This window comes from Xyrauchen texanus, chromosome 4 (genome assembly GCF_025860055.1).
Source record: "Xyrauchen texanus isolate HMW12.3.18 chromosome 4, RBS_HiC_50CHRs, whole genome shotgun sequence".
NCBI classification, from domain to species: domain Eukaryota; kingdom Metazoa; phylum Chordata; class Actinopteri; order Cypriniformes; family Catostomidae; genus Xyrauchen; species Xyrauchen texanus.
In genome coordinates this window covers 4901338-4920532 of record NC_068279.1, presented here as the reverse complement: position 1 = coordinate 4920532, position 19195 = coordinate 4901338, and the positions used below count along the sequence as shown (strand labels likewise).

The following is a 19195-nucleotide window of genomic DNA, read 5'->3' as shown; positions in this document are numbered from 1 at the left end:
AAGTTAATGTTAAGTTGATCTAAATTGGTGTTAAATGTTCAAACGGGTCAAATTGACCCATAGTTTGTTCAAGGGTTAAGGAGGTAGATGACATGAAGTGATAGCCCAAAGTTAGCTACATTGATATCATCAACTACAAGGAGTTGTTATAACAGCCAACAACTGCACAAGTTGTACCAGAAGTCATTTTTACTTCAGTTAACTCTTAAAATGACCGTTGATCTCCAATTGGATTGGTCATTTCAGTAGATAACATAAGTAGTTAGTCAAACACGTCCATAGAAAAACTATTAAAAAGCACAGATGGACACAAATAAGCATTCGGTGTAAATGCCCCCAATTATTTAAAATGTGTTAATTTAGGGTATTTAAGAGAAATCCTTAACATATTCCTTTTGGATTTTTTCTTTTTTAAGTCACAGTATTTTCTTCAGTCACACCATAATTGACAACCATTTTTGACTGGAACAACAACAGGATGACGACAAAACATTAACACGTCACACGAATATCGAGGAAACGTTACTAAATTTAGTGCGCATGGCACCTCCACTCTGTCATGATTTCCGTTCAGGGAATATTTGCGCTCAGCGCCTAGATGTTTGGTTTCCATAGGCAACAGCACATCAATACGGGACGCTAACCACAACAATACCAACTACACAGCTGCTTTAAAAGCACACTTTTAAATTTCTTCAAGAAATATTATATTTTCAAAATGTCAGACATAATCTGTCAGTGGCTGAATTCAGAGCTGCGCCTGTCAAAAGTCGTTGGTAAGTGCCTGTTGTGTAAATGACGAAATAGCTGTTAGCAACAGAGTTAATAAGCGTTAGCTAGAATATTATGCTAATAAAACGGCGGGTAATAAACGTGACTTGTATTGTTGTTTTGAATGTCTACTGTTTCCATTGCAGAGCCGATTTCCTTCACCAGGGATTTTGCGAACGGTTATCTGATTGGAGAGATACTGTACAGATATGAGCTGCAGGACGACTTTCACTTGTTTTCAAAACAAAGGTGAAAATTATCGGATTATTATTGATAAGTGTGCGATTGTTGCCACTTTTAGGAAGTTTACATTGTCACCTTGGGATTTTATCCCAGTTTTGAGATGGTTGAATGAATGAGAGAAAATAGGGTGGACTAACATTAAAAGAATGGGCTTGTTTTTTTAATCACAGACAGACAGACAGACAGACAGCCAGGTAGGTAGATAGATACAGACAGACCGATGGACGAAGAGAGAGAGAGAGATGGATAGATGGATGGATAGATAGATAGATAGATAGATAGATAGATAGATAGATAGATAGATAGATAGAATATGATACATTTACATAGAGTTAAAGTTATACATCATGGTAGTATTTATTTTGCTACCTTTAATTTATGCAAACTTTTATATAAAAATAATAATAATTGTATTAGTCATTTTAATGTATACAGTGAGGAAAATAAGTATTTGAACACCCTGCTATTTTGCAAGTTCTCCCACTTGGAAATCATGGAGGGGTCTGAAATTGTCATCGTAGGTGCATGTCCACTGTGAGAGACATAATCTAAAAAAAAAAATCCAGAAATCACAATGTATGATTCTTTAACTATTTATTTGTATGATACAGCTGCAAATAAGTATTTGAACACCTGTCTATCAGCTAGAATTCTGACCCTCAAAGACCTGTTAGTCTGCCTTTAAAATGTCCACCTCCACTCCATTTATTATCCTAAATTAGATGCACCTGTTTGAGGTCGTTAGCTGCATAAAGACACCTGTCCACCCCATACAATCAGTAAGAATCCAACTACTAACATGGCCAAGACCAAAGAGCTGTCCAAAGACACTAGAGACAAAATTGTACACCTCCACAAGGCTGGAAAGGGCTACGGGAAATTGCCAAGCAGCTTGGTGAAAAAAGGTCCACTGTTGGAGCAATCATTAGAATATGGAAGAAGCTAAACATGACTGTCAATCTCCCACGGACTGGGGCTCCATGCAAGATCTCACCTCGTGGGGTCTCAATGATCCTAAGAAAGGTGAGAAATCAGCCCAGAACTACACGGGAGGAGCTGGTCAATGACCTGAAAAGAGCTGGGACCACCGTTTCCAAGGTTACTGTTGGTAATACACAAAGGCGTCATGGTTTGAAATCATGCATGGCACGGAAGGTTCCCCTGCTTAAACCAGCACATGTCAAGGCCCGTCTTAAGTTTGCCAATGACCATTTGGATGATCCAGAGGAGTCATGGGAGAAAGTCATGTGGTCAGATGAGACCAAAATAGAACTTTTTGGTCATAATTCCACTAACCGTGTTTGGAGGAAGAAGAATGAGGAGTACCATCCCAAGAACACCATCCCTACTGTGAAGCATGGGGGTGGTAGCATCATGCTTTGGGGGTGTTTTTCTGCACATGGGACAGGGCGACTGCACTGTATTAAGGAGAGGATGACCGGGGCCATGTATTGCGAGATTTTGGGGAACAACCTCCTTCCCTCAGTTAGAGCATTGAAGATGGGTCGAGGCTGGGTCTTCCAACATGACAATGACCCGAAGCACACAGCCAGGATAACCAAGGAGTGGCTCTGTATGAAGCATATCAAGGTTCTGGCGTGGCCTAGCCAGTCTCCAGACCTATACCCAATAGAGAATCTTTGGAGGGAGCTCAAACTCTGTGTTTCTCAGCGACAGCCCAGAAACCTGACTGATCTAGAGAAGATCTGTGTGGAGGAGTGGGCCAAAATCCCTCCTGCAGTGTGTGCAAACCTGGTGAAAATCTACAGGAAACGTTTAATTGCAAACAAAGGCTACTGTACCAAATATTAACATTGATTTTCTCAGGTGTTCAAATACTTATTTGCAGCTGTATCATACAAATAAATAGTTACAAAATCATACATTGTGATTTCTGGATTTGTTTTTTTAGATTTTGTCTCTCACAGTGGACATGCACCTACGATGACAATTTCAGACCCCTCCATGATTTCCAAGTGGGAGAACTTGCAAAATAGCAGGGTGTTCAAATACTTATTTTCCTCACTGTAAGGCAAATCACCAATGATTAATGTAAAAATTCGTAGACAGATATATAGGTTGACTGACTGACTGACTTATCTCAACATTACTGTAGGTCCTATTACTAAAATAAATACAGTAATCAAATATTACTTAAATTATAAAGTATTTATACATCATGGTAGTATTTGTTGTACTACCTTTATTTATGCTAATTTCATTGTAAAAAAATTATAATATTGTACTATAGTCAATTTAGTGTAATAATGTAAAAACTCACAGATAGATTGATGGAGACAGACAGACAGACACATTTATCTCAGTAATACTTACATGAAGTATTACTGTTTTAAATGTATTATTTATTTATAAAGTATTTATACATAATAGTTTGATTTGTTGTACTACCTTTAATTTATGCTGATTTCAATAAAATAATTTTTTTTATGTAAAATTTTACAGCATAGAACATCACCATTAAGAACAATGTGAAATTAACATAGATAGATAGACAGACAGACAATTACTTTATTCCTCACTGGTAAGGCTATGTTAAATTATATTGTAAATGTAATTATAACAAACATCCATTGATCAAATATCCAAATTATTAGCAAGAGGTCTGTGATCTTTCCCAGTACGGCGAATGCAAAGTTGAACAATTTCACCCGCCTTGAGCCCACCCTTCAGCTGCTGGGCGTGCCCTTTGACCTAGCTATGGCAAAATCGGTGATGTTGGGCAGACACGGGGCTGCCACACACCTGCTGTACCAGCTCTACATTCTGCTGCAGAAGAAGAAGAGATCGGGACTCACTGCTGCATCCATGTTGGTCATGCAGCCTGCGGCCACAGCCCGGCTACACCGCATAGAGAATAGCATCTATACTGAGGTGATCCACTAATACAAAGTCAAATCAATGCATTTCTTTTATCCCCCTCTCTCTTTAGGGATATTCTAGTGCCCTAGTGGTGATAATGTCTGCTCGCCATGTTGGGGGTAACTCAAGTTAAAGTGTGTAATTTCTGCACCACTAGTGACACCAAAGTAGCATAAAGTTTGGTGCCGGAACAGCAAAACTTAATGATTGCTTTCAGACATGTTTCCCTAAAACTCCTGCGGACCCATGCACTCCTGTCCCTGTCTGTCACTGTTCGGACAAACTAATAAATTCTCTTAAAGGCTTATTACAGGTACTGCAGTCCTGCCCCAAACTCACACTGTTTGTTGAACCACAGGTTAAACACAGTAACTACACATTTTGATAAACTGTATGAGTTATGACCAAAATTGCATCTTTTAGGTTGATCTGTACTGACAGACTTTTGGCTCAATTCTCAGATTCACAGAAAATGGAAAGAGAGTACTTTATATTTGGCTCTAGAAAATCTTAACACAATAAACAAGCCAACATTTTTTTCTCATTTTCAGAGTTGGCATAGTTACTGCATTTTGACTTTGTAGGGAAGCATAGATCATTAATTCTTAATGGAGGAAAAAAAAAAAAGTTTTTGCCATAGCAAAGTTTTATCTAATTAGGTTTTTTTTTTGCCTAGTCAGTGGATCTCTGAACCGTTTTGTCTCACAGCGTTTGAAGACAGTAGTAAAGCGTGAGACGGATCTTAACATGCAGAAGATCGCAAAACGCTTCCATAAACGAGGGCAGGACATGTACAACCACTCGGTCATGGCTGAATTCCTGAAAGAGGAGGAGCGACTCAAACGACTGGAGGACAGGAGATTGAGAGACATTGAAAAGGTGAATACTTGTTCTAGAGTGCCACACTACAGAAATACCATTCTTTTTTTACTTATTTATCCCCTTTTCTCCCCAATTTGGAATGCCCAATTCTCACTACTTAGTAGGTCCTCATGTTGGCGTAGTTACTCACCTCAATCCGGTTGGGGGAGGACAAGTCTCAGCAGCCTCTGCTACTGATACAGTCAATCCGTGCATCTTATCACGTGGTTTGTTGTGCATGATACCGCGGAGACTCACAGCATGTGGAGGCTCATGCTACTCTCCACGAACCACGCACAATTCACCACGCACCCCATTGAGAGCGAGAACCACTAATCGCGACCACGAGGAGGTACCCCATGTGACTCTACCCTCCTTAGCAACCGGGCCAATTTGGTTGCTTAGGAGACATGGCTGGAGTCACTCAGCACACCCTGGATTTGAACTCACTACTCCAGGGGTGGTAGTTAGCGTCAATACTCGCTGTGCTACCCAGGCCCCCTAGAAATACCATTCTTAAGAAATATTTTGTTTTCCACTAAAAACTTCCATAATGCCTAAAGTGATATTTCACCCAAAAATGAAAATTCTGTCATAATTCACTTACCCTTATGTTGTTCCAAACCAGTATAACTTTTTTCTCTGTGGAACGCAAAAGGAGATATTAGGCAAAACGTTGGACTAAGTTACATTTACTTTTATCGAATGGAAAAAAGATGCAATGAAAGTGAATGGTGACTGAGACTGTCAGACTGTCTTTTGTGTTCCATGGAAGAAAGTTATATAGGTTTGGAACCACTTGAGGGTGAGTAAAAAATGACTGAATACTCCTCTTTGGATGAACTTTTCCTTTAAAACAAGATAACTCCCCTGATAAGCAAATTGAAAGTAAGATGTTTAGGTCTGCTTTCAGAGAATGTGTCAATGTTTTGTGTGACTTGTGTTAAAGCATAAACCTCATTAAACCTATACAACACATACATGTCCTAATATCCGATTCAATTTTTTTATCTTTATCTTGTTTTAAAGATGTTTTTACTGGGATGAATATATTTGATCCCAGTAAAAATATATATAGATATCCCAGTGTGAAACAAATACTGGGAAACCAAGCAAAGGCATTGATTAAAGGCACTTCTTTTATCTAGTGGCATTTTAATGGCTTTAATGTGTTACTGTTCATGGATTGGTGAATCAGCATATAAAAGTGAGACTGATGCAATGTCTTGTATGTCAGCACCGGCAGGCCCGCAGGAAGCAGCAGGAGATCTCGATTCAGATTCAGTCAGCTGTAGTTCAGATACCAAAACCTCCTAACGCTCGCACATCCAGAGCCCTGGAGAAACAGCAGCAGCATTTTCGCAAACAGCGGGAGGCTCAGGTGGTCTATTTTGAGTATATGTGCTGTTCTTTACTTTAAAAGCCCTTAAAAATAAAGAGTTGTGTACCAAACCATGCACTGAAAAGAAAAAAAATTGATTGGGTTAATTTGTATTTAAAGGAACAGATCAGGTAGCTCTTTAAGGTAATATCTGCATATGCACAAAGCTTATTCTGCTTTACTGCTACATACCAGTTTTGAAAAAATTAAATGTGTATATTACGATGCTTGCTAAATCCAGGTGGACTGATATAAAAGATTAATATGGAAGAGAAATGTGGATTGTCAAAGGTTGCTTTGGTCAAAGGATTGTGTTTAGTGAGCATTTTTTAAAGGGATAGTTCACCTCAAAATGAAATTTCTCTCATCTTTTACTCACCCTCATGCCATCCCAGATGTGTATGACTTCTTTCTGCAGAACACAAACAAAGATTTTTAGAAGAATGTTTCATCTTTGTAGGTCCATACAAAGCAAGTAAATGGTGACCAAAACAAAAAAAAGCACAAAGGCAGCATAAAAGTAATCCAATGACCAGTGGTTTAATCCAGGCCAAAGAACCGACCAAAATGTAATTCCTTGTTCACTATAAATCTTGACAACAATCTCCTTGGCGATCGTGATTTCAAGCTAGATTTAATTTCCTATAGCGCCACCTAGCGCTCTGCGCATGCGTCAAACGCTAGGAAGTGTAATCGAGCTTGAAATCATGTTCGTTCCTAGAGACTGCAATGGTAAGATGTACATTGAGAAAGGAGTTATATTTTGGTTTGTTCTCACCCAAAACCAACTGGATCGCTTCAGAAGACATGAGTTAAACCACTGGAGTCATATTGATTACTTTTATGATGCCTTTATGTGATATTTGGACCTTCAGAGTTCACTTGCATTGTATTGAACCTACAGAGCTGAATTATTTTCTAAAAATCTTCATTAATGTTCTGCAGAAGAAAAAAAGTCTGGGGTGGCATAAAGGTGATTAAATGATGACAATTTTTGAATGAACTATCCCTTTAAGTTTATGTGTGATTTTCAGCATGTTCAACGTGAGATCTCTAATTTTGAGAAGAACCAGCAGAGGATATCACCTACTGGCGATGAAGCTTTACTCTACAGGTGTGTTTCCACAGAGCTGCATGTCAACATAAATAATAAAGTAACACTTGCTTAGTTCATGAGTTTGTATGTGGCACCATCATTTTAGTTCTGGCTTGATTAGTGTTTCAAGATTCCAAGATAACAAGATATCCACAAACAGAATAGTATATTCCATTTGGTTTGAGTTATACAGTATCTCTGAGGTTTGTTTTAGACGGACAAAAAGTCTACACACATTTTTCGCTCTCTTTTTTGGTTAATTCTGTACAACCGTTACCTTCATTATTTCAACCTATTTACATCTATTCTTGAGTTAAAATATTTTTCAGTTAAACCCACCCCTAAATGGCACATAAAAGCAAAAGTAACTATTAGGTATAGACAGTGTTGTGTGTAATGCATTACTAAGTTATTAATTACTGTAATTTAAATTACTTTTTAATTGAAAAATTAAAAAGTAAATCAAGTGATTACTTAATTACATTTTTCTGGAATTTAATTAATGTTACTTATGATGTAATTGTGTTAAATAATGTATAGACTATAGAAAAATTCTCTTTAAAACAATAGTGAATTTAAAATAGAAATGTAACGTCTAATTTTAAAATATGTTTTCTAATTTAATACTGCCCCCTTAAATTCTTTGGCCAGTTCATGAATAATTAATTTGATTTTATATGATTTATTTGAAAGAAATAAATGTCTATCCTTATATTTTTTATCTCGTCGAGGTTGATAAGGGTTTTAATAATAAATAATGCAATTACTTTTCAGACAGGGTAATTAATACAGTAATCTAATTACACTGTAGAAGATGGAATTAGTAGTTAGTAATTAATTATGTTTTTAGAGTAACTTACCCAACACTGGGTATAGACCGATAATCGGTTTAACTGATATTTTCAACCGATATTTACACTTTTCCACTTAATCGGTTATCGGTTCTTTAATGGCAGGTTTACCAATAAAGTTAGACACAAAAGACTTTAAATCTTAAATATTAGGTGGGGGGCTTTGTAAAATGTACTCTACTAGTCAAATACATTTTTTGTAGCCAATATACCACTTTCTGCACAAAATTCACCTTCAGAGGTTAATGAAAAATGATTGTTATTGTGCTTAAAAGCAAAAATAAAACAATAGAAAATTGGTCATGCATATGTATAACTCAATCAGACACTTAAACACAAAAATAATCAGTATCGTATCGTCCATTTAAAAACAATAGTGGTTGATCTCTCTTAACTATAGTTGGTCACCAATCAGATGGTATTTTCCTGTCTCAGTGAGTAGTTCTTGGCCAGAATAAGCTGAATTGTGGACTACAAGAATGTTGATCATACACTGTTAGTCAAAGGTCTGTGAAACGGCACTGCAAGTCATGTGTGTTTTGTTTGACTGCTTTGGGATGCAACAGGCTTTACTTTAGACATCACATTTACCTGCATTTACAGTGGTCATGTGACCCAGCCAACAAATGAAGAAGATAAAGAACAGTGGAACAGGGAGTACATCAAAAAAATCCGTCAGCGTCTGGAAGAGGACTCAGCTGCCCGAGAGCAGAGAGAGATACGGAGACGCCGCGCCCTTCTGGAGCAACTCCAAGCCCACGAGGCTCAGCAGGTGACCAGAGGTCTTGCTTGTCTTAAAAAGCCTGGTGTGGACACCAGCATATCATGCTGGAAACCAGTGACCAAAACACAACATATGCTGGTGAGCATCAGAGATGTCTCAGACCATTGATGATTCTCAATTTGATATTTTTTCTGCAGGAGGCACTACGAGAAGAACAGATGGTCAGTCGATTGATGCGTCAGACGCAGCAGGAGAAGAGAATCGCCGTGCAGCTGATGCAAATAAAACAGCAGAAAGAGGTCTTGAGGCAGAACCGAATCTTCCTGGAAAGACAATACCAGGAGCGGCGCCTTCGAGACTTCCAGGAGGCTTTGGAAAGAGAAGCAGTAAGAGAACACACACATATAACAATTATATGACTGGAATGTATAAATCAGCACATAAGGCATCAGAAGAAGTTTCGAAATAGTAGTTCTGATTTTTTCCCTTCACTGTTGCTGTCCAGGTTCTGGCTCGACAGGAACATCTAGAGCACAGTGAAGAGATCAGGATGGAACGTGAGCTACACAAACGGCTGGCTGCCGAGCGTGCTCAGGCTGGATATCGCAAGCACTTTGACATCTGCAGAGAAATCCTGGGGCAGATTGTGGATCTGGCAACCAAAGCTGGAGAATATCGGCTCCTCACATCCAAGTATTGATGTCCCTGATCACTCTACTAAACAATAATATCTGATTTTAAATGACTTCACTGTATTTTCTAACAGCATTTTGTTTAGCAAAGATACATAATTCAGTGTCCTGAATGCTTAACCTGTTGATACGCAATCATTCGCACTCGGTGGTGACGTCACTCTGCTTACATTTAATATATAATTTACCGTCTATAAATGTAATTAATGTTAACAAATTCTACATCTTTTCAAAGGTCTAAGGGTTCAACATTGATATCCGATCTCTGTTTCACGATAGCAATCCTCCAGACACAGTGATTGAGTTATTTGTGCAGGAGTACAAATGAAAACTTGCAATATGAAAACGGGACTTTATACCTTTATTATGAAAACACGATCGCCAGATGAATCCAGTTCAACACACTTGGGTCAATCGTCCATGACAAGGGTTCATTGAAAAACATCCAATAGCACTTTTTGTCCATAAAAGTGATAAATCTGAGAAATATTGATATATTCTCCATTGTTTACATGAGGTCTCTCCTGAAAGAATTACCCTTCGTCATCGTTCTTCAACAAACTGCAATCTGAGCAGCATTCATGTTGTAAAACTGTATATGATCTGATATATTAGAGTCTCATAAACAAAATGAGCCTGTCTCCAAAGTCTATTTTTAAAAATGCGGCGTTGTTTCATTCATAATAGCCAAGCAGTGCCGTCAGATTTTGTGTTGTCTTGAAAGGCGGAGCCTTAATTTTACTCTGTACGCTTCCAGCGATTTTACAGGGAAAAACGTTCGCAGGAACCTCAATTTTTTTTAGATCATCTTCAAATTTGAAACATAACTTCATTAGACTCGTGGCTTTGAGAACATTGTATTTCTGGGTTGTCTTGGCACTTTTATTATTGTTTTTTTATTTTATAAAAACATGTTCAGCACAAAATATTTACATTACTATAAACTTCAGCTTCTCTAACTTTAAAAAATAAAAGCATATATTAATTCAGAAACTTGTGAAATAAAGCCCAAAGTGTCTTCTTTCAAAAGATACTACAACTGTGTCCATACTACAAACGGTCCAGTAAATACAACCATTTAAGTTCAGGTATGTCATTTTCATGGTTTGTGCTCAAAAAGGGGGCACACATCAACAGGTTAAAAAAAAGTGAAAACTTAAAATGGAACATGACAAAATGCACTTCCCTGTTTTGACCAGCTAGCTTGGTTCATCTGTTGACCAGATGGTTACCAGTACGTACTGTATGTTTTTTTTTTTGCTTTCATGCTTGGTCTACATGCAACAATAACTAGCTTAATCAGCTTGTGCTAGGAACAGACCGGTATCTAAAACCAGTTAAGACCACATATCTTGTTTGATAAATTTTTGATGGTTCTAAAAAAACAAACAATACAAAAATACCAATTAATACTATTTTTGGAGTGTTTACATATTTGGGGCTTTATTCACTCTTATGAATATCAGTTTGGTGGAGAAATGTAGTGAGCAGTTTTAAAGAAGTTTTGGTTTTCTTCTGACCTTCTTTTGACCATCTGTTTGTCACCTTTACTCTTTCTCAGTCTGATACCAGTGAAGATGATTCAAGAGTGGATGGAGCTGTTTTACAGCGGTAAGCCTTTGTATGAAGTGGCCAGCGTGGAGCCCACTCCCATAGACCCCACACCAGAACAGATAATTGAACTAGAGAAATGCAATATACTCAACAAGCAAGACTACGATGAGTATGTGGTAAGTACAGTTTTTTTATGGGGCAGGACCCCCAATAAGGCATTCGTATTTTTATTTTAGGAAAGATAATAATGAAAAGTATGATTGAATAAAACCTACCCTATGGCAAAAGCCCGCTAAGCTCACATACTCCCCTGCCAACAACCTTAAGTGGTGGGGACCCCCATAAGACTGGAATTAAGGGGACTGGTTCCCACCCTTTTTGACCTTTTGAATTCCCATGCCTTTTCCTTGTTCAAATTACTGAAACAAAAGAACCATTCACCGACAAATCATTATGGATTGGCAGTTTGTACTCTACATAAGCAATTTCATGCTCTTGATATATTTAGAGTAGAGAAAAACTATATTTATTCTTTATAGACTTTGAATATTTTAAGGTTTTCAATGACAATGAGAAAGAAACCTGTAGTGAGTGATAAGTGATTTCTCCCTTTTGTTTTTCCCATTATCTGTTATTAAAGCAGTATAAATTTGAGTCACATCTTTATAAACTCCAGAAGAACATTTGCATGCGCTCTGTTGGTAAAAACAAGGCTTAACAAAAAATCTGTTTGTCTGTTTATCTGAGGGTATGACGGGTGAGTGGATTTGGCCAGACGAGGGTGAGAGTCAAGCCCCTCCTGTGAATAATGAAATTCTGGATCATGTAGTGAGTCGTCTACAGAGCATGATAATCAAACCCAATACAAGCTCCCCCACTCCTCTGTTCCCCCGGTTCACCATCAGAGCCTGTGTGCTAGGAAAAACCTACTCGGGCAAAACCACCTGCCTCACCAGGATCCACAATGGTAGGAGTATGAATAATATAAATCATCATAATATGAGCTGTATTGTGATAAAAAGTGTTATGATGCATCACAAGGTTAGAACATTACTGAAAGGGGGTATTTCCACTTGGTCACTTCATGCATTTTTGCTGATCAGTGTGCTATCTGATCTTGAAAAGACCAAGTGTAAATGCACATTGTAGGAGGGACAGAACGTTTTTCTTTATTGTTTGATGCAGATTGCTGGAAAAACTGAAACTAAACACTTATAATGAGCGCAGCTGACACGCATGGAAAGCTCTTACTTATGAGAAGCATCCTAGGGGAAAAATACACCGCGCATGAACACAGACACACGTGCACTGGGGAAAGTCACTTGGAATCAAATAATAAATCACATCTTTTAAATTTGCTGCCTTGAAATAGCATAATTACGGAAATTAACTCTGATTTATTAGCATGGGATATAGCACAGGAATTGAAGATTAGATTTATATAATTTTGGCGGAGATGCATTGATGTGGCCAAGTGTAAATGGAATGTTCTTATTCAATCGGATAGCAATCAGATCAGTAAAAAAAGCATGAAGTGACCAAGTGTAAATACCCCCAAAGGTTTAGTTCACCCAAGATCAAAATTCTGTCATCCCAAATTTTGGAAAACAAAATATAAAGAACATTCAGGCTGCTCTTTTCCATATAAAACAAAAACATAGTCACCAAGGGCTAACAATCTTCATAAAGGACAAAAAAAGTAGTCTGCATTTTGTGCATTACATTCCAAATCTTCTGAAGCCATACAATAGCTTTGTGTGAGTATCAGACCAAAGTTATTGTGAGCACTTACTGATATTACATAAATAACCTAGGCAGATACGCAAAAAGCATATATGCAAGGTATGCAATGCATAGGGGCGCCATGTAAAGGGGCGCCAGCGACTCACTAAAGGTGGTGCAATCGGCCTCCTGGACCCCTCCAACATCACCCCCCGAAACCTTATGCAATGCATAGGGGTGCTATGTATCTCAACATTATAATGGGTGACACGCCCCTCCCCTCACTTGACAGATACAAAATTTAGTTTGATGGGGGCTCAGCAGACAAAAAACATTGAAAGACTCTGGTGTAGAACAACCATTGAGTGTTTATTTAATTGATTAGGTTATTTATGGTTTGTATTGAACTAACTTGCTATTTGTTCATCTCTGGGAATCAGTTCTTGGCCTTCATGTGCTCTCGGTCAACACTTTGATCCAGGAAGCCCTATCAGCCTATCAGCAGGTATAATTCATTAAACATTTGGCTTACATTTTGGACATCCTCTTTACTATGTCACATCCCTGTTGAAGCTGACCTTCTGCAAACTTTGTTGCAGAACAATTTGGAGAGATGTAGCTCACCCACAGAGGACACTGAAATGAAGGAGACCTCTCTGGACTCAGGTTTGAGAGAATATAAAAATACTTTTCAAAGAGTTTTATTTAGTGACTTATTTTATATATTTATTTGTTTGTTTATACATTTTGTTCAATGCAACTCCAAAAGGATATGTAATTTGATATGTTATTTATGTATTGAAGTTATACTCCCTATGGAGAAACTAAAATGAAAAATCTAAAGAAAGAAAAAAAGAAACCAATGACCTACCGGGGAAAAGGTGTTTTTAATTCATCTGATATTTTTGTTGTTGTTAATTTACTTTTGATTTATTAATTTATGTTGTAATTTTTTACACTTGTCTTTACTTTTGATGTATTTCTGTATTTAATATTATTTAAATTCATTTATTTTCATTTTCTTTCATTTGTTTGATTCTTTATATACTGTATGTATGTTTTTATTTATTTATTTTATATATATATATATATATATATATATATATATATATATATATTATATATATTATATATTTTTTATTTTAATTTTTTTTCTTATTTTGTCCTCTGTAAAGGTTTTGTACCAAACTTAAAACCCTATAAAGAGAAGGCTAAAATAAATTGACGTCAGTTGTTTTGGAAATACACCGATCAGCCACAACATTAAAACCACCTGCCTAATATTCTGTAGATCCCCCTCGTGCCGCCAAAACAGCGTCAACCCGCATTTCAAAATGACATTCTGACATGAAATTATTCTCACCACAATTGTACAGAGCGGTTATCTGAGTTACTGTAGACTTTCTGTTAGCTCAAACCAGTCTGGCCATTCTCTGTTGACCGCTCTCATCAATTCCTTCCACAGAACTGCCGCTCACTGGATGTTTGTTGTTTTTGGCACAATTATGAGTACATTTTAGAGACTGTTGTGTGTGAAAATCCCAGGAGATCAGCAGTTACAGAAATACTCAAACCAGCCCATCTGACACCAACAATCATGTCACGGTCCAAATCACTGAGATAAAAAATTTTCTCCATTCTTATGGTTGATGTGTACATTAACTGAAGCTCCTAACCCGTATCGGTGTGTTTTTATGCACTGCAGCCACACGATTGGCTGATTAGATAATCGCATGAATGGTTATTGGTGTCAGATGGTCTGGTTTGAGTATTTCTGTAACTGCTGATCTCCTGGGTTTTTCATGCACAACAGTCTCTAAAATTTACTCGGAATGATGTCAAAAACAAAAAACATCCAGTGAGCGGCAGTTCTGTGGATGGAATTGATGAGAGCGGTCAACAGAGAATGGCCAGACTGGTTTGAACTGACAAAGTCTATGGTAACTCAGATAACCGCTCTGTACAATTGTGGTGAGAAGAATATCATCTCAGAATGCTGTTCTGATATGCAGGTTGGCATTGTTTTGGCTGCACGATGGGGACCTACTCAATATTAGGCAGGTGTTTTTAATTTTGTGGCTGATCGGTGAATATGCTCAAGCTGTAATAGTGGTGTTATCATCTCTTTTGTATGTCTCACATCAGGACTGCATTCTCATGAGACTGAAACATCTGGACATCACGAAAGAAATGAGAAAGAAAAAGTAAAGGCACAAGCTAACACACTGCCAACATAAATATGTAACATAAATCTGTACCAATGTACTCTCTCACCAACAAAGGCCCAGTTGTTTGATATGGTTGATGATGTACAATGATTTGTTTTTCAGTGGTTTTTGCGAGTACAGCATGGTGCTGCGGTAGAGAAAATCCTCAGGACCGGCAAAGCTGTTCCAGATGAACTCTTGGTGGACATCATAGTGGATGCTGTCAGGTAAGTGGCCTGTTTGCATTCCATATGTGGGGGTTTTCTGTAACTATGGACAGTTTCATGTCACAGGGGTTTATTTTCATTTAAATTAAAGGCCTTGTTCAGGGGTAAAAAGTGCTTGAAGTGGAAGAAATATAATATTATCTGAGACAGTTTTGTTCTCAACATACAGTATGTTTATTTTAATAAGTAAATAAACTTGGGGTTTTATTGCATTTACATTTACATTTATGCATTTGGCAGACACTTTTACCCAAAGCGACTTACAGTGCACTTATTACAGGGACAATCCTCCCGGAGCAACCTGGAGTTAAGTGCCTTGCTTAAGAACACAATGGTGGTGGCTGTGGGGATCGAACCAGCAACCTTCTGATTAACAGTTATGTGCTTTAGCCCTCTATGCCACCACCATTCCTTGTTAATGTTAAATTATCATTCAAAGTCTGGGACATGGCTAAAACAGTAAAATCTGAACATAAACATGATTTGAAAAGTACCAAAAATAAATAAGGACCTTGTAAAAAGTAAAAAATTGGAAATCTGTTAAGGCCCTGGTATACTTCGCATGAAATCAAAGAATGAACGGGGGGCCAAAACGAAGGTGCTTTTGAGTTTGTTTCGGTGGTTTGTAACAGCTTGCCGGGGCAAACTTTAAGGGAAACTTCTGACCGGCTGATAGACACCTGCTTGCAACAGCATCGCTGGTCGTCAAGAGATCCATGGTCCAGTTCTGTAGGAGCGTGCATGTTTAAGCATGTCTGGCCATAGTTCAGTTACACTCTTCTCTAAAACATGAACCAACAACTTTTGGGTGAGAACTTTATATAGCATCTTATAGGAGTGGTGGTGGTGGTGTAGTGGTCTAAGCACATAACTGGTAATCTGGTAATCAGAAGGACAATGGTTCGAACCCCACAGCCACCACCATTGTGTCCTTGAGCAAGGCACTTAACTCCAGGTTGCTCCGGAGGGATTGTCCCTGTAATAAGGGCTCTGTAAGTCGCTTTGGATAAAAGGGTCTGCCAAATGCATAAATGTAAATGTTATTCACTCAAATGTATTTATGCAAATTATTTAGCTGCTGGTTCAGTCAAAACAGACTTTTTATTCTCCATTCTTTTCTGTAGTGCTCGTAAAAAGTTTATGTGAAGCTGAACCGGCAAACATGCATATATCCTGATTGTGTTTGGTTCTATATACAGATGTGTGTCAGAGTTCACAATCCTGAACATCATCATATCAATTTGTTTACTGTTTCTAATGATTCTTATCTGCACAAGTGTCTGGATCCTGTCTGCAAATTCATCATATGTGCAAGACAAGGAAAGTCTAATTTTGCTCTTATTGAATAGGAGGATAATAAAAAAGGAAAAACACACACAATGCTCTTTATTACTCAGTTTTAGGCTACATTTATATTGTGGAAAAAGACAGTTCTACATTAGATTTGTCTAAATGTTCTACATTGTATGTTTTTATTTTCAAAGTAAAGTTAATCAAAACCTATTTGTTAGTTGAGGGTGTGAGATCATGTTTGTCCTTTAGCCAGATCTTAAGGAGGAGTTTATGGTCAGATCTTGAACATGTTTATTAAATACCTCTTTTAGTTGCAATAAAAGTGATGGGTAAGATAAATATGGGAAAAAAAAGTTTGGCCCCAGCTCAGTTTATAAAACTATGATTATCTGAAGAAAGAGTGAAATAAACACAAATCATTTCAATATTTATTGTGTGAAAATGATTTCTATAACTTTTTCAATTTTTTTCAAAAGTTAGTGTTCTTGTTAGGATCAACAAAAGTGTCAGTGAAGAGCTTGCTTGATTAAATAGACAAATGATGTTTGAAGAAAACCGAAAAATCACTTGCAAACAGAATATTTTTATTGGGCGTCATTTCCAATCAAGATGTAGTTTTTACCAGATTATGCAAAAAAGAGTTAGCCATTTTATTTAAAAAACATCAAAAATGTAATTTCCATCACCATCAATTCCAGCACAGAATTCTATTAAACACAGTCCTGAATTTGAGATGTGTTGGAAATGACACTGTGGTGGAAATTTTCATGACTTTCAGAAAAATTACAAAAATGACTCTCCTGTGATGCATGTACTGTACATACACTGTGTGGACATTGTCAGTAGACACATTAAATGAACTAGTGAGAGTGTGAAAAATGTTTAAATGAGACGTTACATTCTAAAAGTACACAGTGCTAAAAGTGCTCGATATTGAAGAAACGCCCATGTACAGATTTCTTTATTGTTCATATTTATCCTTAATTTATACTATATTAAAATGTTAAGATAATGCTATTGAAGAATTATAATTAATTCTGATTGGTTAGTTCTGTAAATTCAGTTTCAATTATCATAAAAAAGTAAACAAAAGGGTGATCTGGACCTCGACATAAAGTGTGTACATATTACACATCATTTTAATATTCTTTATTTTTTAATGGTGTACAAAGTTATATTTTGACCGAAATAGCAGTGATCTTACATAGTGCTCCTTTGATATTCCATAGCATTTATTTCATTTAAAATACAGACTGATTTCTTCCTGCTGTGTTCTGTAGGAATGTTCCTGCTGATAGTGGCTGGATTCTAGATGGCTTCCCAGTGGACGTCACTCAGGCGCAAATGCTGGAGAATGCTCTGAATGGAACAAAACCTGATGGGGCTGAGCCACAAACACAGCCAAGCAGCGTAGCTATAAACAAAACCGATTCTAAACACCCACCCCCTCCATCAGCTGCTCTTGATCTAGTTGTGCTGTTAGATGTTTCAGATGAGCAGGTTTTGGAACGAGCTGCCGGACAGACTGGTGAGTTTACAGAAATTGTACTGCGAGATATAACTTTCAGACTAACTTTAATAGCAACCTCTTTCTAATATACAATGATCAGCCACAACATTAAAACCCCCTGACTAATGTTGTATAGGTCCCCCTCGTGCCGCCAAAACAGCGCCAACCCGCATCTCAAAATAGCATTCTGAGATGATATCCTTTTACCACAATTGTACAGAGGGGTTCACATTTTTCTCCATTCTGATGGGTGATGCGAACATTAACTGAAGCTCCTGACCCGTATTTGCATGATTTTTTGCACTGTACTGCTGCCACACGATTGGCTGATTAGATAATCGCATTGATGATTGTTGGTGCTAGACAGGCTGGTTTGAATATTTCTGTAACTGCTGATCTCCTGTGATTTTCACACTCAACAGTCTCTAGAATTTACTCAGAATGGTGCCAAAAACAAAAAACATCCAGTGAGCGACAGTTCTGCGGACGGAATTGCCTTGTTGATGAGAGAGGTCAACAGAGAATGACCAGACTGGTTTGAACTGACAAAGTCTGTGAGAATATAATCTCAGAATGCTATTTTGAGATGCAGTTTGGCGCTGTTTTGGCGGCACTAGGGGGACCTACATAGTATTAGGCAGGTGGTTTTAATGTTGTGGCTGATGCACTGTGTATGAGGCACTGTCAATTTTACAGTAGGCTATATCATTGTAATAAAGAAGCTGTGATCTTCACAAATTAGTGAAGGTGGATAGCAGAGAGCAAGAGAGAGAAGATAATGATGCTCTGGAGGTAAAGAGGAGTACAGATTTGGACACACAGGATCCAATATCCCTCTCAACTGACAAAAGCCTGGAGAGAGAACAGATACAGCACAGGTGTGTGAATACAGCAAAGTAATTGAGAAAAGCATACATTTTTAATACTATTGGAATTGTTTTATTAAAGCCACATTGAAAAGTTGGTCTTTTAGTATCAAACGCTAAAGGTTTTGGTTGTATCTTTTCATAGAGCGAGATATTGCAACAAGCCTGAAATAAATACATTTCTTTGCTAAACAAAATCATACAAATGTATCCTATGTATAAGTGGTTCTCGAGCTCAAGTAATGATCAGATCTACATAAAATCAAAATCAACCCCTTTTTTAATAATACATTTTCCTGGTCTTATTCACACATTCT

General features: G+C 37.5%; 1 protein-coding gene across 1 annotated transcript in view; it reads left to right on the top strand.

The window, feature by feature from the left end:
• Window positions 1-644: 644 nt before the first annotated feature.
• Window positions 645-19195, top strand: part of LOC127643313 (excitatory amino acid transporter 1-like) — a 131996-nt gene continuing 113445 nt past the window's right edge. The window contains exons 1-17 of the mRNA XM_052125998.1: window positions 645-776; window positions 918-1020; window positions 3654-3906; window positions 4603-4773; window positions 5993-6136; window positions 7171-7250; window positions 8687-8855; window positions 9005-9193; window positions 9313-9500; window positions 11061-11229; window positions 11801-12020; window positions 13216-13280; window positions 13375-13441; window positions 14921-14979; window positions 15106-15209; window positions 17783-18030; window positions 18755-18890. Of these exons, the coding sequence (XP_051981958.1) occupies window positions 719-776; window positions 918-1020; window positions 3654-3906; window positions 4603-4773; window positions 5993-6136; window positions 7171-7250; window positions 8687-8855; window positions 9005-9193; window positions 9313-9500; window positions 11061-11229; window positions 11801-12020; window positions 13216-13280; window positions 13375-13441; window positions 14921-14979; window positions 15106-15209; window positions 17783-18030; window positions 18755-18890 (2423 nt within the window). The 5' untranslated portion in view covers window positions 645-718. The remainder of the gene's footprint in view (window positions 777-917; window positions 1021-3653; window positions 3907-4602; window positions 4774-5992; window positions 6137-7170; window positions 7251-8686; window positions 8856-9004; window positions 9194-9312; window positions 9501-11060; window positions 11230-11800; window positions 12021-13215; window positions 13281-13374; window positions 13442-14920; window positions 14980-15105; window positions 15210-17782; window positions 18031-18754; window positions 18891-19195) is intronic.